This window comes from Antedon mediterranea, chromosome 8 (assembly GCF_964355755.1).
Source record: "Antedon mediterranea chromosome 8, ecAntMedi1.1, whole genome shotgun sequence".
Lineage (NCBI taxonomy): Eukaryota > Metazoa > Echinodermata > Crinoidea > Comatulida > Antedonidae > Antedon > Antedon mediterranea.
In genome coordinates, this window is record NC_092677.1 from 2,929,627 (window position 1) to 2,948,455 (window position 18,829).

Genomic DNA, 18,829 nt, shown 5'->3' on the forward strand with positions numbered 1-18,829 from the left:
ATAGTACTATTATTGAATCATACCATGTACTGTACAGAAAGCATGGTACATTTAGTATAGTACTATTATTGAATCATACCATGTACTGTACAGAAAGCATGGTACATTTAGCATAGTACTATTATTGAATCATACCATGTACTGTACAGAAAGCATGGTACATTTAGTATAGTACTATTATTGAATCATACCATGTACTGTACAGAAAGCATGGTACATTTAGTATAGTACTATTATTGAATCATACCATGTACTGTACAGAAAGCATGGTACATTTAGTATAGTACTATTATTGAATCATACCATGTACTGTACAGAAAGCATGGTACATTTAGTATAGTACTATTATTGAATCATACCATGTACTGTACAGAAAGCATGGTACATTTAGTATAGTACTATTATTGAATCATACCATGTACTGTACAGAAAGCATGGTACATTTAGTATAGTACTATTATTGAATCATACCATGTACTGTACAGAAAGCATGGTACATTTAGCATAGTACTATTATTGAATCATACCATGTACTGTACAGAAAGCATGGTACATTTAGTATAGTACTATTATTGAATCATACCATGTACTGTACAGAAAGCATGGTACATTTAGTATAGTACTATTATTGAATCATACCATGTACTGTACAGAAAGCATGGTACATTTAGCATAGTACTATTATTGAATCATACCATGTACTGTACAGAAAGCATGGTACATTTAGTATAGTACTATTATTGAATCATACCATGTACTGTACAGAAAGCATGGTACATTTAGCATAGTACTATTATTGAATCATACCATGTACTGTACAGAAAGCATGGTACATTTAGTATAGTACTATTATTGAATCATACCATGTACTGTACAGAAAGCATGGTACATTTAGTATAGTACTATTATTGAATCATACCATGTACTGTACAGAAAGCATGGTACATTTAGTATAGTACTATTATTGAATCATACCATGTACTGTACAGAAAGCATGGTACATTTAGTATAGTACTATTATTGAATCATACCATGTACTGTACAGAAAGCATGGTACATTTAGTATAGTACTATTATTGAATCATACCATGTACTGTACAGAAAGCATGGTACATTTAGTATAGTACTATTATTGAATCATACCATGTACTGTACAGAAAGCATGGTACATTTAGTATAGTACTATTATTGAATCATACCATGTACTGTACAGAAAGCATGGTACATTTAGCATAGTACTATTATTGAATCATACCATGTACTGTACAGAAAGCATGGTACATTTAGTATAGTACTATTATTGAATCATACCATGTACTGTACAGAAAGCATGGTACATTTAGCATAGTACTATTATTGAATCATACCATGTACTGTACAGAAAGCATGGTACATTTAGTATAGTACTATTATTGAATCATACCATGTACTGTACAGAAAGCATGGTACATTTAGTATAGTACTATTATTGAATCATACCATGTACTGTACAGAAAGCATGGTACATTTAGTATATTACTATTATTGAATCATACCATGTACTGTACAGAAAGCATGGTACATTTAGTATAGTACTATTATTGAATCATACCATGTACTGTACAGAAAGCATGGTACATTTAGCATAGTACTATTATTGAATCATACCATGTACTGTACAGAAAGCATGGTACATTTAGTATAGTACTATTATTGAATCATACCATGTACTGTACAGAAAGCATGGTACATTTAGTATAGTACTATTATTGAATCATACCATGTACTGTACAGAAAGCATGGTACATTTAGTATAGTACTATTATTGAATCATACCATGTACTGTACAGAAATCATGGTACATTTAGCATAGTACTATTATTGAATCATACCATGTACTGTACAGAAAGCATGGTACATTTAGCATAGTACTATTATTGAATCATACCATGTACTGTACAGAAAGCATGGTACATTTAGTATAGTACTATTATTGAATCATACCATGTACTGTACAGAAAGCATGGTACATTTAGTATAGTACTATTATTGAATCATACCATGTACTGTACAGAAAGCATGGTACATTTAGTATAGTACTATTATTGAATCATACCATGTACTGTACAGAAAGCATGGTACATTTAGTATAGTACTATTATTGAATCATACCATGTACTGTACAGAAAGCATGGTACATTTAGTATAGTACTATTATTGAATCATACCATGTACTGTACAGAAAGCATGGTACATTTAGTATAGTACTATTATTGAATCATACCATGTACTGTACAGAAAGCATGGTACATTTAGCATAGTACTATTATTGAATCATACCATGTACTGTACAGAAAGCATGGTACATTTAGTATAGTACTATTATTGAATCATACCATGTACTGTACAGAAAGCATGGTACATTTAGTATAGTACTATTATTGAATCATACCATGTACTGTACAGAAAGCATGGTACATTTAGTATAGTACTATTATTGAATCATACCATGTACTGTACAGAAAGCATGGTACATTTAGTATAGTACTATTATTGAATCATACCATGTACTGTACAGAAAGCATGGTACATTTAGTATAGTACTATTATTGAATCATACCATGTACTGTACAGAAAGCATGGTACATTTAGCATAGTACTATTATTGAATCATACCATGTACTGTACAGAAAGCATGGTACATTTAGTATAGTACTATTATTGAATCATACCATGTACTGTACAGAAAGCATGGTACATTTAGCATAGTACTATTATTGAATCATACCATGTACTGTACAGAAAGCATGGTACATTTAGTATAGTACTATTATTGAATCATACCATGTACTGTACAGAAAGCATGGTACATTTAGTATATTACTATTATTGAATCATACCATGTACTGTACAGAAAGCATGGTACATTTAGTATAGTACTATTATTGAATCATACCATGTACTGTACAGAAAGCATGGTACATTTAGCATAGTACTATTATTGAATCATACCATGTACTGTACAGAAAGCATGGTACATTTAGTATAGTACTATTATTGAATCATACCATGTACTGTACAGAAAGCATGGTACATTTAGTATAGTACTATTATTGAATCATACCATGTACTGTACAGAAAGCATGGTACATTTAGCATAGTACTATTATTGAATCATACCATGTACTGTACAGAAAGCATGGTACATTTAGTATAGTACTATTATTGAATCATACCATGTACTGTACAGAAAGCATGGTACATTTAGTATAGTACTATTATTGAATCATACCATGTACTGTACAGAAAGCATGGTACATTTAGTATAGTACTATTATTGAATCATACCATGTACTGTACAGAAAGCATGGTACATTTAGTATAGTACTATTATTGAATCATACCATGTACTGTACAGAAATCATGGTACATTTAGCATAGTACTATTATTGAATCATACCATGTACTGTACAGAAAGCATGGTACATTTAGCATAGTACTATTATTGAATCATACCATGTACTGTACAGAAAGCATGGTACATTTAGTATAGTACTATTATTGAATCATACCATGTACTGTACAGAAAGCATGGTACATTTAGCATAGTACTATTATTGAATCATACCATGTACTGTACAGAAAGCATGGTACATTTAGTATAGTACTATTATTGAATCATACCATGTACTGTACAGAAAGCATGGTACATTTAGTATATTACTATTATTGAATCATACCATGTACTGTACAGAAAGCATGGTACATTTAGCATAGTACTATTATTGAATCATACCATGTACTGTACAGAAAGCATGGTACATTTAGCATAGTACTATTATTGAATCATACCATGTACTGTACAGAAAGCATGGTACATTTAGTATAGTACTATTATTGAATCATACCATGTACTGTACAGAAAGCATGGTACATTTAGTATAGTACTATTATTGAATCATACCATGTACTGTACAGAAAGCATGGTACATTTAGTATAGTACTATTATTGAATCATACCATGTACTGTACAGAAAGCATGGTACATTTAGTATAGTACTATTATTGAATCATACCATGTACTGTACAGAAAGCATGGTACATTTAGCATAGTACTATTATTGAATCATACCATGTACTGTACAGAAAGCATGGTACATTTAGCATAGTACTATTATTGAATCATACCATGTACTGTACAGAAAGCATGGTACATTTAGCATAGTACTATTATTGAATCATACCATGTACTGTACAGAAAGCATGGTACATTTAGTATAGTACTATTATTGAATCATACCATGTACTGTACAGAAAGCATGGTACATTTAGCATAGTACTATTATTGAATCATACCATGTACTGTACAGAAAGCATGGTACATTTAGTATAGTACTATTATTGAATCATACCATGTACTGTACAGAAAGCATGGTACATTTAGCATAGTACTATTATTGAATCATACCATGTACTGTACAGAAAGCATGGTACATTTAGTATAGTACTATTATTGAATCATACCATGTACTGTACAGAAAGCATGGTACATTTAGCATAGTACTATTATTGAATCATACCATGTACTGTACAGAAAGCATGGTACATTTAGCATAGTACTATTATTGAATCATACCATGTACTGTACAGAAAGCATGGTACATTTAGTATAGTACTATTATTGAATCATACCATGTACTGTACAGAAATCATGGTACATTTAGCATAGTACTATTATTGAATCATACCATGTACTGTACAGAAAGCATGGTACATTTAGCATGTAGTACTATTATTGAATCATACCATGTACTGTACAGAAATCATGGTACATTTAGCATAGTACTATTATTGAATCATACCATGTACTGTACAGAAAGCATGGTACATTTAGTATAGTACTATTATTGAATCATACCATGTACTGTACAGAAAGCATGGTACATTTAGCATAGTACTATTATTGAATCATACCATGTACTGTACAGAAAGCATGGTACATTTAGTATAGTACTATTATTGAATCATACCATGTACTGTACAGAAAGCATGGTACATTTAGCATAGTACTATTATTGAATCATACCATGTACTGTACAGAAAGCATGGTACATTTAGCATAGTACTATTATTGAATCATACCATGTACTGTACAGAAAGCATGGTACATTTAGTATAGTACTATTATTGAATCATACCATGTACTGTACAGAAATCATGGTACATTTAGCATAGTACTATTATTGAATCATACCATGTACTGTACAGAAAGCATGGTACATTTAGCATAGTACTATTATTGAATCATACCATGTACTGTACAGAAATCATGGTACATTTAGCATAGTACTATTATTGAATCATACCATGTACTGTACAGAAATCATGGTACATTTAGCATAGTACTATTATTGAATCATACCATGTACTGTACAGAAAGCATGGTACATTTAGTATAGTACTATTATTGAATCATACCATGTACTGTACAGAAATCATGGTACATTTAGCATAGTACTATTATTGAATCATACCATGTACTGTACAGAAAGCATGGTACATTTAGCATAGTACTATTATTGAATCATACCATGTACTGTACAGAAAGCATGGTACATTTAGTATAGTACTATTATTGAATCATACCATGTACTGTACAGAAATCATGGTACATTTAGCATAGTACTATTATTGAATCATACCATGTACTGTACAGAAATCATGGTACATTTAGCATAGTACTATTATTGAATCATACCATGTACTGTACAGAAATCATGGTACATTTAGCATAGTACTATTATTGAATCATACCATGTACTGTACAGAAAGCATGGTACATTTAGCATAGTACTATTATTGAATCATACCATGTACTGTACAGAAAGCATGGTACATTTAGCATAGTACTATTATTGAATCATACCATGTACTGTACAGAAAGCATGGTACATTTAGCATAGTACTATTATTGAATCATACCATGTACTGTACAGAAAGCATGGTACATTTAGCATAGTACTATTATTGAATCATACCATGTACTGTACAGAAATCATGGTACATTTAGCATAGTACTATTATTGAATCATACCATGTATAGAGTATGGTACATTAGCACTGTATTGAACACAAAGTATGTATTTTATCATGCGTATTATGCTTAGATCAATAGAAGACGATGTGTTTATATTTATCACACCTTAGTTTGTGACGCTCAAATATATAAAATTGTATACTACAACAATATTAAGATAATATCTATTATAAGATCTTACTAGAAAACTATTGACTGAGTTTGTGTAGAGAAGCTAGCAGCGGAATAGGCCTAAAGCTAAGTGATGACTTTTGCCCCTTTTTTAGAAAAAACAATCCCACTAATAACAAATTCTGGCTATAGGCTTGGTGTCATTAAATTTACTGTAAAATAGTATTTAATAATCTCATTCTTAATTACTTTGATTGTTTTTCCAAACAATTGCCGTTTAATTATCAAGAAATGTTGATAGCATATTACTCATGTTGTACATTCCCTAACGTAAGCTTACAATCAATATTATGAATAAACTAAAAGATGATGAATAATAAGTACGGTATTAAGGATTCTCTTACCATCTGTCTGGTTATTACACACGTGTATGTTGCACGTACGGCACATGCATACCGCACGTACGCCATGTGTATGTTCTCTTACCATCTGTCTGGTTATTACACACGTGTATGCCGCACGTAAGCCAAGTGTATGTTGCACGCACGATACATGAATCATCTCATTCATTAAGCTCTGTCGACACTATCAAACTTTATGTGACCAAAAAATATGATGTGGTCATATATAGACATGATGATGTCATATCACTACCATATTTGGGCATATCACTGCCATATTTGGGCATATCACTGCCATATTTGGACATATCACTACCATATTTGGGCATATCCCTACCATATTTGGGCATATCACTACCATATTTGGGCATATCACTACCATATTTGGGCATACCACTACCATATTTGGGCACATCACTAAGATATTTGGGCACATCACACATTTTTTTTTTCAATTAGTTCGATAGTGTAGACAGTTATCTTAATACAAGCATGTTTAGTTCATACATGTATAGATTCAGAGTAAGATTAGGATTTGAATTTTTTTTATATTGTAAATTTACAATATCAATTTCAAAAGATTACTTATATTTGCTTCATTTGCATAGAGAACTACAAATAAGGTCTCATGAACTAGTACTTTTATTAGGACAACATATTGGATGTCAAGAAAACAATACTGTTGACATTTTACATTCTTGACATTTTGACGTACTGTATTCAGAATTGAACTATTTTTGGTGCATAGTTTTGTATTTCTTTTTCAAACAATAAGATAATTTATTTATTGTGAAAGGTCAAAAATTATATTTAAATTTTATATTTAGTTGTTTTCAATTGTTGATTTCATAAGTAAAGTATCATATTCTTGTAAAATTGTAATGTTTTGCGGGTCCATAATCATCTGCTTCGACTGGATGGAAAATATTGTTGAAAAAAAATGTGCTAAATCGTTAATTACAGTATTTACAAATGAAGGTTGGTTAATGTAGGAAAAAGTAAAACCCCAAATTTGAAATAACATCAAACTTAAAAGTACACAATGGTCTTCCTAAAATACTGTATCAGATTTGTGTGTTTGCTTGAGGATCTTAAATATTATGTTCATTTTCCTACAAAGTACTGTTACAACTTAGGGTGAAGTCATAAATTACTGACATTTGAGATGGTAATTTGTGATCTATAAATAATTGTTAATTTAACTTTGCTTACGCTAAGAGCAGTATAAATTTCATTTTAATTGTTTAAACCACGCTGCATTTGCTTGTAACACTATTTAACAAATAATTAATCATTTCTCAACAAACTATACTGTAGCTAATAAATGGTATTCTATTTGCACAATAGATAGGCTCTGCTAGTTTTCCAGTGTTAAGATATGATGTATGATCGATTGTAATCCCATGCTTGAGTATAATCCCACCTTAATTCAGGGTAAAATCGAACACAAGACTTTGATATATTCATTGTCATTTTAATTCAAGTACAATGCTCCAAATTTAGTCCGAGTACAGTGCTCCAAATTTAGTCCGAGTACAGTGCTCCAAATTTAGTCCGAGTACAGTGCTCCAAATTTAGTCCAAGTACAGTGCTCCAAATTTAGTCCGAGTACAGTGCTCCAAATTTAGTCCGAGTACAGTGCTCCAAATTTAGTCCGAGTACAGTGCTCCAAATTTAGTCTGAGTACAGTGCTCCAAATTTAGTCTGAGTACAGTGCTCCAAATTATACTTACCAATTACTCTACCAACGCACCTGGTCCCTGGTGGCCACAGGTTTGGCTCGGTTCTATGATTTTCTTACAGTAATACTATTTATTTAAATACTTTGTAGCATATATAGTTTTTCTTATTTTTATCATTTGTCTTTATGATATCATGTTTTGTTTTTGTAGATAAATGGAGACATTCCACCACGAGTAAGAAAAGAGGCGCATGATGTTATTTTAGATTTTATTCGTTCAAGACCTCCTCTTAGACCGGTAAGTGATTTAACACCATTGTGGTGAGTTTACGTGATAGACGAAGCAAGACAGTGTGACATCTCTTGAGTTGTGAATACTGCACATGTGTACTGCCATCTAAGAAATATCAAAATCTTAAGTTCAGTTTACACTATTAAACTAGTTTGACAAAAAAAGTGTGATGTGCCCAAATTAATTGTTCATTTCTTTATCTCTGTGCAGCAACAACAAAACATATCACATTATGAAACCTAAATTATAAATAATAAAATTCGTGTTTTTTTAGGCAAAGGAGCGAATTCTGAATTCAACGCCACCAAAACTATCCAGTCTGCACGATCAGTTATTAAAGGGAATCCGATCTAATCCGCAACTTAAACCAGTCACATGTAGGATATTAGGTAACGTATCTTATTCATTTTCAAAAGGCATAGAAGAAAAATTAAATGTTCATTTTGTGCCTAGCTTACCCAGATAAACTGACAATAGCCCTCTCTTTCTGAAGAGATGATAAATTATGAAAAGAAGGAATTCACACCCTATCTATAAGATAATGGTTTGTGCAATATAATATTAATATTGTTGATTTATATGTTACAGGTCCTAAACTTAGTCCACCAGGTAGCAAGTCATCAGCAAGGTCGGACAGGATGTCAGATAGTGAATCTGAGGTCGAACCATTAAACAAGAACAAAACTAAAGTATCCACGCCATCGGAGTTAAAGAAAATCTTATCAGCAGATATCGAATTAAATTGGTCAGATGAGGTTTGTACATCAGAGATAGTTTTGATTCATATAGTTAACCTTTGACCTGAATAACAATTGTATCAGGATGCTATACAGTTAAGGTCCATCTAAGCCCCTGTCCACACATGTGTGTAATTCAACCTACTTATTCTGCAAGACAAACATTATTCCCCCCACATTTTCACTGACGTATTTGGCCGCATCAAACTTTTTTTGTCAAAATAGTTTGATAATGTAGAGCACAGAGTACAGAGCTTTAGATAAGAAACAATTTTTATTTTTGTCTTGTTTTATTTTTACAGGAAACGGAGGTAGAGATGACGGACAATGAATTCAAATCCAAAGTAATGACAAACGGAGTCTCACGGGTGAAACTGGTACCGCCCCCAACGCCACCAACTCCCGAACCACAGAAGGGATTCTTTCAAAGAACAGAGGAACGGCTGTCACTTAAACTACCGAAAAAACTTGGTTTCTTTGATCTTTCATGTAAGAAACATATGTGTATTTTCAGATTTTGTCATTTTTAAACAAAAAATGCAAAATAAAATAATGTGTAAAAGGAATCACTCAATTATTTTTCTGAAGTTTTAGCATCAGGAAAAAAACTTTTACTTTTGTAATCTTCCAAAAATGACAATTATACAATTATCTTGTAGTGTTCTAAACATCTTTTATTGGAGATATAGGATGTAGTACCAATAGAAACAACCTTCTACAACTACTGTTTTTTTTACTAATATTGTTTTTAATTTTTAAAGTTTTGACTGGAGACAAAGAAGAGAAACCAGTCGTAGAACCGAAAGTCAACAAAAGTACATTCGAAGCCACAGAAGAGTTCAGCGACTACGACTCGGACCGAGAAGAGCGCCTCCAACGACGACACAGCATCAACTTGTGCCGGACGTCACGGTACTCCACCTCGCTCGTCCCTCCAATGGTAAATACCTCAACCCCGAATAGCGAGTGGGTTCTTATAAACAAGCCGAATCCGCCCCCTAGAAGAGCACGCAAAAAGCGGCGCTCAAATGTCAAATTCAGTGATTCCGATTCGTTGAAAGTAAGTAAGATTTTCTATTGGTCGCAAGCATGTCACATGTCACTAACCTGGCTAGCACCTAACTAGCACCGCTTGCGGAGATTAGCACGCTCTGTCTCTTTCTCATTCGAGGTAAGCCACTTAACTACTGGGAACTTGTTAAAGCAACCAAAAATAAGTATTATAAAACTTATCATAACTGTACAACAAAAACAGTGGATTAGTAACACCAAATTGTTGGACGTCCATTTTGAATTATTTAAATATTTGTTTATTTATTTATTATTATTTATTTCCAAGTCTTGTATCAAATAGCAAGACCAGTTAATTCTGGCATGAAAAAAAAAAATTGTTTAAACATAAAATTTAAAATGCCAAGAGATAAACATACTCTATATAAATGATACCCTTTTTTTGTTTTCCGTCCTTTAAATTAAATTAAAATTAATTAAAAAACATCAGCAAAAAGTGATAGATAAAAATTGAGATAGATTTGGTTGCTTTGAGAGATTGGTTCCTCTGTTTCAATCATTTAACGGTATCATCATCTTCAAGTTCTGAACTATTTATCACAGCACCTTGTATCATGGTTCCACTATTTAATCTTTACTATTATTATTCAATTCTTTATAATATTGCGTTACAACACCATTTTAATTGGTATTTTCACTTTGTTTAACTTTACATTTCTTAAATCTGGGATTTTATATAGTTGACCATTTTAGTACAATTGTATCATCTTATTTATATATGTCACTATGATAACACAACACTGTCGGTTCAGTCAAACTTTTTTCTATTAACTCACTACTATATCAAAGAACAATTATACTGTAATAGGTATTTTTCATTACAAAACTGTAATCCAATAATAAACTTACTGTGTATTTCTATATACTAACTATAGAAAAAACTATACAGATATTATACACACACATGATTTATCTATCTCATTATACATATAAAATCCCACAGTTTACCTATACAGTAAGCAAAATGAGATAGGAGGGAGGGAGAAAAAAAGATGAATTGCAAAATGAGATAGGAGGGAGGGAGAAAAAAAGATGAATTGCGAAATGAGATAGGAGGGAGGGAGAAAAAAAGATGAATTGCGAAATGAGATAGGAGGGAGGTAGATGAAAAATAAAATTGAAAAGAGAGGGAGAGAGATGAAAAAATGGGAAGAAAGGGAGGAGATGAAAAAAAATGAGAATAGAGGGAGAGAGATGAACAAAATAAAAAGCGAGGGGAGAGGTGAATGAACTCCAAACACTAGTCATGTGACATCAGCATTAGTTGAATCAAGACATTGAACTCAAATATAATCCCTGTCATTTACAAGCAATCAAAATAAGAATTACATCAGAGTTCAACTAACATTCAAAAATGCTTGATTGGATACACTTGCTGTCATCTATCTTATTTTGATTATCTTATGCCAATCTTTTGATCTATCTTGAGTAATTTTCTTCATCTAAATGTATTTTATCAATTATTTAATATCATGTCATTTATTTTAGACATTAAGATGCATTATATTAATAGACATCTTCTATATTCTTACATTACAGATTCTTTCATTGGTTACTCTCATGAATTATTCATGTTTTATTAATCAATATTCATTAAATAGACATCTCTTATGTTCTTACATTACAGATTATTCATTGGTTACTCTCATGAATTATTCATGTTTTATTCATCAATATTCATTAAATAGACATCTTCTATATTCTTACATAACAGATTCTTTCATTGGTTAAGCACATGACTGCACTCATGAATTATTCATGTTTTATTAATCAATATTCATTAAATAGACATCTTCTATATTCTTACATTACAGATTCTTTCATTGGTTACTCTCATAACTGCACTCATGAATTATTCATGTTATAATAATCAATATTCATTAAATTAATTATGCATAGTCTATACCAGCACTATATATTATTCACAACATTTCCAGTAGTTGTTTTATGATAGACATTATGTTTTTTTTAATAATTTTTATTAATCAATTTTCTTGAAAATTATTTTATAATCTTGATTCCTCAATCTATATACATGCAATAGTCTTACCTGCCAATTCCATTGCCATAATATTTTTAATATTTACTGGATCATAAATGTATAAAATTAAACTACTCAATAATTTCACAGTATACTGTGTCAATGCTCTTGGACTGCTGTCCGTTTCGGTAGACTAAACCTTATACTTATAACATTGTAGTATATAACATTATATGGTGCCTATTTATGGAGACTAACATAACAGATAGTAGATAGTATATTATATATTATATATTATATATTCTTGTTTTATATTATATACCATATTATATCCAGCCTTTTTCTCTTATTTATATGCTTCTGGCATTAAAACCATGTTTTATTGTATCTGTTTATAAACTTAAAATATGTTTAATTATCTCATTAAAAGATATTTTTTTATGTTTAAACGTCAATCCAATCTTAATTGAAATCTCTTTAGAATCTTGAAGAAATAGAATTTAAAGGTATCCATTTCAGAATTTATAAGGAAAAAATTAATTGTTATAATAATGAAAGTTAACTCTATTGAACTTCAGTTGAAAGAACCTGCAGAATATAATGTATATCAGGTTACAATGACTATACTGTAGTAGGATCATTTGTAGATTACGTCATCACTCAGTTAAATACCTAATTTATTCTTTCTGTAACTTCCAGCTTTTTAGAATGCCTTTGACAGTAAGTAAACACTTACATTAATGTCCTGGGTTTGCGGGATTTTGATAGCTTTTTATTTTGGATTAGACTTTATTTTTGGATTTAATTTATATCACGTTTCTAGGTTAGACTTCTATTCCCATACCCCTGTTATTTTATTTCTTTTACTATTCCCATACAGTACCTCCATTATATTATTTCCTTTTCAATTCCCATACCTCCATTATTTTCATTAATACCATTATTTATATTTTAGTTTCAAAGTTTTAATAGCATGGATTGATATTTTAATTATTAATTTCAATTCAACATTATTATATCATTCATATTTAGTTTGGTAGGTTTGTGATAATTGAATGAGTTATTTATGGTCTTCAATTTTACGGGGAACCGATATATTAGGCCCGCCCTCTATGGCCCACGGTAGCCACAGTGCTGCACCTACCATGAGGAGCACACCAGGACAAAATGCTTCTTTATCATGTATTTATGTCCAACGGCTTAATGTTCCATTCAAAGGACAATTTCTTAGCTTTAGTTATGTTCTAAAGGGTTACTTTTGATTTGGTTTTTTCTTATCTTAATTTCCAGTTTGTTTGGTTTCTGGTTTGATTGTATAGTATAGTACAGTTGTTTTTTTTAAGGGGATACCTAAAACATTTCCCTGACATGTCGTCTTTTTTTTCTTATGTTAATAATAATTTCAATTTCCCATTATGCTGCATTGATATCAACTTTCACAAGTTTAATTTATCTTCCAAAATAAATTTATTTTATTGTTCACACATTTTGTTTTTCTAAATACTTTACCCTCAAAATATTTTTTCTGCAGGAGGAGGATGAAAAGAGATTGGAGATGTTATCACTAACGATTGACGAAGTTACGCACATACGCAGCGTGCTAGTACGCGCCGAGGTTGAGAATCTGCGAGGAAATCAACAACTGTATGATGACATCCGTAACGAGAAGGTAGTGTAACTTAAGTCTGGCAATCTTATATACAAATGATCAGTCCGATATGGTTTTTGTCCTGTTTCCGGTTCCCGTGTTGTCCTGTTTTTTTTTCTTCAGTTTTATTGGCTGCCTTATACAAGCTTCCTTTTTTTGAAATTTTGCCCCTCTTATTTTAATCATATTTACTGTTAATTTTTATTTATTAGGAAATTATAACAGAAATAAATGTTACTTTGATTGATTGATGATGGTGAGACAGTGTTTAATGCAGAGTGTTGTTACAATTCTAGTCAGACTTGAACCCAGTGTCTTGAGAAAGCAGGCATGATAAACAATCTACAATTCCATTGTTTTTTGCATACTCTAATGGTAAAAAGGATATTGCCCTGGTCTAAAGATTGAGAAAAAAAAACACACTTACAACTTATCTGTAATAAAAAAGAAAAACAATTATTGTTATAAAATTGTTAATAATGTTTTTTCCGTTTTTAGGTCTGTTTTTCATGCAAGAAGAAGTTTGCTTTATTTAAAAGAAAATTTAGGTGTAATTTATGTAAAAGGTAAGCACAATGAAGTAACAAAAACAATCCTACTTTCATGTTTAATATAAGAATGCACAATATACATTACAAGCAAGAACACTTTGTCTATTTAGGCTAACTTGTGGAAGATGTATGACTAAAATGTTGCTACCCAGAGAGAGTTTTCTACAGATAGCAGTTGATAAGCTGAGTCCAGGCAACATGAAGATGGGGCTAAAGAGGGCCAGGTCGTTCACCTTGCCAAAAAGGTAATTGTCCAACTCAGATACCATTGTCACATCTCCACTTGGGTTATTGAGAGTTAAGGTTTTTTTTGTAACCATATTTAATGAGGGTGATCCATCCAGCTATTGCTGATCATTAGGGGCTCTCAGAGGTTCACAAGACAAACATATACACAAGATGCTCTACATAAACAAAGTCTTATTACAAGTCTTTGGGAGTGGAGTAATTTGGTCCTTAAAAAAAAATCCTGACATGTGATGGGACTTGAACCCAGGACCCTTTGAGTGGTAGCCAAGCATCATAACCACCAAGCCACAACTCCACTCCTTTGATGAGTGTTGACACGCATTGAGTCACATTCTTATGTTGTGAGTGTGTATGTACACACTTTGTGTGCAATTTAGATTATTGAATTATAAGACATAAGTAGTAAAACCATAACCATAAAAGTTTAAATCATATTTATCAAAAATTAATTTTATTCTAAATTTGTTTCTATATTGATGTGTGCTTTGTTGCAAATGACATTATCATGTCAAGCGTTCATTTAGCATTAACAAATATAACTGTACTTTTCAGCCAATCGCAACCCTCGTCTCCAATTTTTCAAAAGAAGTTCTCCAAGAAGGATCGTCGTGATCAAAGGTATCAAGAATCGGAGGAGGACGTTTGTTGCGAATGTTGTGATTTGTTACAAGAAGCGGTCAAGACAGGAATCCAACCAAACCCGATATCCGACAAAGCTCGCGGTTTTTCTGTTTCTCTTCCTGTCCGTGTTCGTCTCGAAGGACGAAAGGACTCTTTAATATGATTTATGCAAATTTTATGTTAATTATGTAAGCAGGATTTTGTTAAAATTATGTTTATGACTGTAAAAGAAAAATTTTTTTTTGTAAATAATTCAAATTAAGACGCTAAATGTAAAAAAACAGATTTTAAATTTTTTGCAAACATTGATTGATCTGAAAACTGTTTTTCATTTAAATATTGAACGAAAAAATAATTAAAGTATTGTTTTTTTTTATTGTATTTATTTATTGTCTAACTTTATAAAGCATTTGTTAGATGGCCTTGTTAGAAAGAAATTTTTAGCAAACTGAATAATAGAATTTATTTCTGGGTGAAAATAAAATAAAAATAGGCCTATAGGAATTCATTTCTATGGTATGCACAATATTTGAGATGTATTTTTAGAATTTTAAGTAATTAAAATGCACAAAACGGTGCTTGGTTTGGCTTAATGATATAAAAGCATTTATTTATTAATACATCAAAACAAATTTGATAAAATAAACATCTAGAAGGTAAGCAACAAAACTAACAAATAAACAACATCTCACAAAAGCATTTCTCCTACCAAAAAATAAATATTTAAGGTAGCGTAATTCCATAAGCATTTACAATTGTCTGAAGCTGAAAAAATGTTATTATACAGTAAGACTCCTCCTTTGGGCCACACCCTTATTTAGACACCCTGAAGGTATAAATGGAAACTTTCCTGTGAAACGAACAAGGAGGAATATATGTTTTAACACTGCAGCTAACCACTAGTAGATGTAGTAGAGGTCCTACTGTATTTGGCTATGCTTTGTCAGATAGGCTACAATATGAAAGTAATAATTTTATAAGCAGTATAACAATGAATTGAATAAAATTGGTACAATCTAGATTTGATAACATATCACCAGTTTTTTTAGCAGGTAACGTGAGCTAATTATAGATAGTAGAAAGTGAGAATTAACAGTAAACCATTTACCTAGCCATTGTTTGTAAGCTCTGTCTACACTATCAAACTTTATGTGACAAAAAAAATGTGACATGATGATGTCATATTACTACCATATTTAGGCATATCACTACCCTATTTAGGCACATCACACTTTTTTGTCAAAATAATTTGATAGTGTGGACAGAACTTTAGATAAATTCAATCATAAGTTTATTTCTTGCATAATAACATTATGTAGCTTCCATTAGACCCCATTTACACTCTTGTTTGTGTCTGCAAGATTACAAAGACCTTGTTTAATTGCTCAATACAATATTATTTGTATGTTATTTTTTTTTTCTTATGAGTTTTTTGTTATCTTATTTTTATTTGTAAAAGATATAATTTTCAGATTTACATTTATATGAAATTTTTTTTTTTTGTAATGCAGTGTCCTTTGATTTGGTGTAAAACAAAATGACTATATTTAATTTTTTTTTTTTTTTTAATATTTGTTTTTCATGTTTTAAAACAAAATTGTGTTCAATATTTAGGCATTCATTAAAGTGTACAATTTAGTAAAATATATTATTTTGATGATCATCGATCTAGTTATTAAATAATAATTGTATAATTAATTTGTAAAAGTATAAAAGAGTGATGTATTATATTGTATTATTACTTATATTATAATTTGCACAAGATGCCGTTATTGTATAATTTATATTTTATATTTTCTGTACAGATAAAGTGTTTGGTTCAAAATGCTTTGTGTAAATAATTGCAAAGTTTTGTAAAAGAAAATATGAGATACATTAGGGAGGTTTCGCAATCTGACGAATACGATAACGACAACGGATACGTCACACATTTGTGAAACTTTTGAGCTGATCCCCATTTCATAGTCGTAAGCGTATTCGTGTTGACGAATATCACCAGTCATATTCGTAACTACAAAACGAGTATAGTTTTTGATCTATTTTGCACATTTTGTATTTGAATCAGGAATGATTCATGATTATAATATAATTATAGATTTATTGAAAGTAATTTACTAAAGTAATTTACTAAAATGCCAGGTCAATTTTGATAAATAGCAGTTTTTTTTCCTCACTCGCTTTGATGTTACACTAGGCCTAGGCAGCCAAGCACCAAGCAACACGTATCTGCGCTTCGCTCAAATTTACCGCAGTCATATTTTGGACGGCGCCCTCAATATTTCGTTGCCATGCGAAACAGATTTTTACTGGCTTACGAAAAACGAATACGTGTGCGTGACGTATCCGTTTTCGTTATCGTATTCGTAAGATTGCGAAACCTCTCTATTAACTGTAATTATCACAAAAACCTAATATCACTTTCATATGGCGTATCAAAACTCCACACGTGTGCAGCGGCGGGAGGGGGTGGGTGGGTCAATAGGGTAGGAGCACACAATAGAAAATGCTAGTGCTGTCTCCCCAGTGTGTGTAAAAAGAGTTTTGCTAGGCGATATGAAACAGGTATAAGGTATATACTAAACTAGGAATATTAAGTTTGTGTGTTTTCTGTGCTGTTTTTAATTTTACTGAATTTTTGCAGCACAAAAAACAACACAAAATAAGTGTGTGAGTGAACACAAGGTCTACCTGCCAATAGTCTGACGTCATTCTAAAGGCCTTTTTTGCCGCCTTTTTAGGTTTTTAATCTAGATTGTAATCTTGCCAATAACGGCCTTTCGTTTTTTACGATGCGCCACAGAATCGACATGGCTATTCATTCTGCGCATGCTGCAGAATGACTTTCTGACTCGACAGTTGCATAGTCGATTGGTGCGTTATGAAACGCAAGGTTAGTGGATGTTGGTCCTCAAGTCAAGGTTTTTTTTTTCAAAGATTCACCACTAAACAATATAGTCCTACAGTATGACATAGAGAACTATACATTTTATATAAATAAAAAGATTAGATTATATTAGCTACCAACCTCAAACTTACTGTAAACACCCATATTAAATAATAATAATAATTAGCATAATTGAGATATTCAAATTAAACTAAAGTTAACCTGTAGATTATGCTAATTATAAGGCCTTCTATGCAGCATCTATGTACACAAACACAGTACACGCTCACTTACTCTCTGTTCGATAAAAGTTTATTCTTCAATAAAATGAGCCATATTGCTATGTCACGTTGCAGCTGTACATTTAAATGAACACCCAGCAACCCTATAACATAGAAATGTCTATTATTGTATTTGTCAAAGCGAATTGTATACATTTTACTTACAAATTTCAGTAACGTTTAGTATGGTGAAAACCATCTGAGAATTCTAAAGAAATAAAAAAAAGTGTTTCACAAGCAACCAG

General features: G+C 31.4%; 1 protein-coding gene across 2 annotated transcripts in view; it reads left to right on the forward strand.

Annotated features, from left to right (window-relative positions):
* Positions 1–18,829, forward strand: part of LOC140057486 (protein spire homolog 1-like) — a 52,674-nt gene extending 33,845 nt beyond the window's left edge. Inside the window, exons 7-16 of one of the 2 annotated variants that reach the window (XM_072103158.1) lie at positions 8,481–8,567; positions 8,836–8,950; positions 9,150–9,316; positions 9,601–9,787; positions 10,060–10,358; positions 13,050–13,070; positions 13,882–14,019; positions 14,497–14,564; positions 14,660–14,794; positions 15,351–18,829. In XM_072103158.1, the coding sequence (XP_071959259.1) occupies positions 8,481–8,567; positions 8,836–8,950; positions 9,150–9,316; positions 9,601–9,787; positions 10,060–10,358; positions 13,050–13,070; positions 13,882–14,019; positions 14,497–14,564; positions 14,660–14,794; positions 15,351–15,582 (1,449 nt within the window). In that variant the 3' untranslated portion in view covers positions 15,583–18,829. The remainder of the gene's footprint in view (positions 1–8,480; positions 8,568–8,835; positions 8,951–9,149; positions 9,317–9,600; positions 9,788–10,059; positions 10,359–13,049; positions 13,071–13,881; positions 14,020–14,496; positions 14,565–14,659; positions 14,795–15,350) is intronic. The other variant, XM_072103159.1, reaches the window with a different exon arrangement.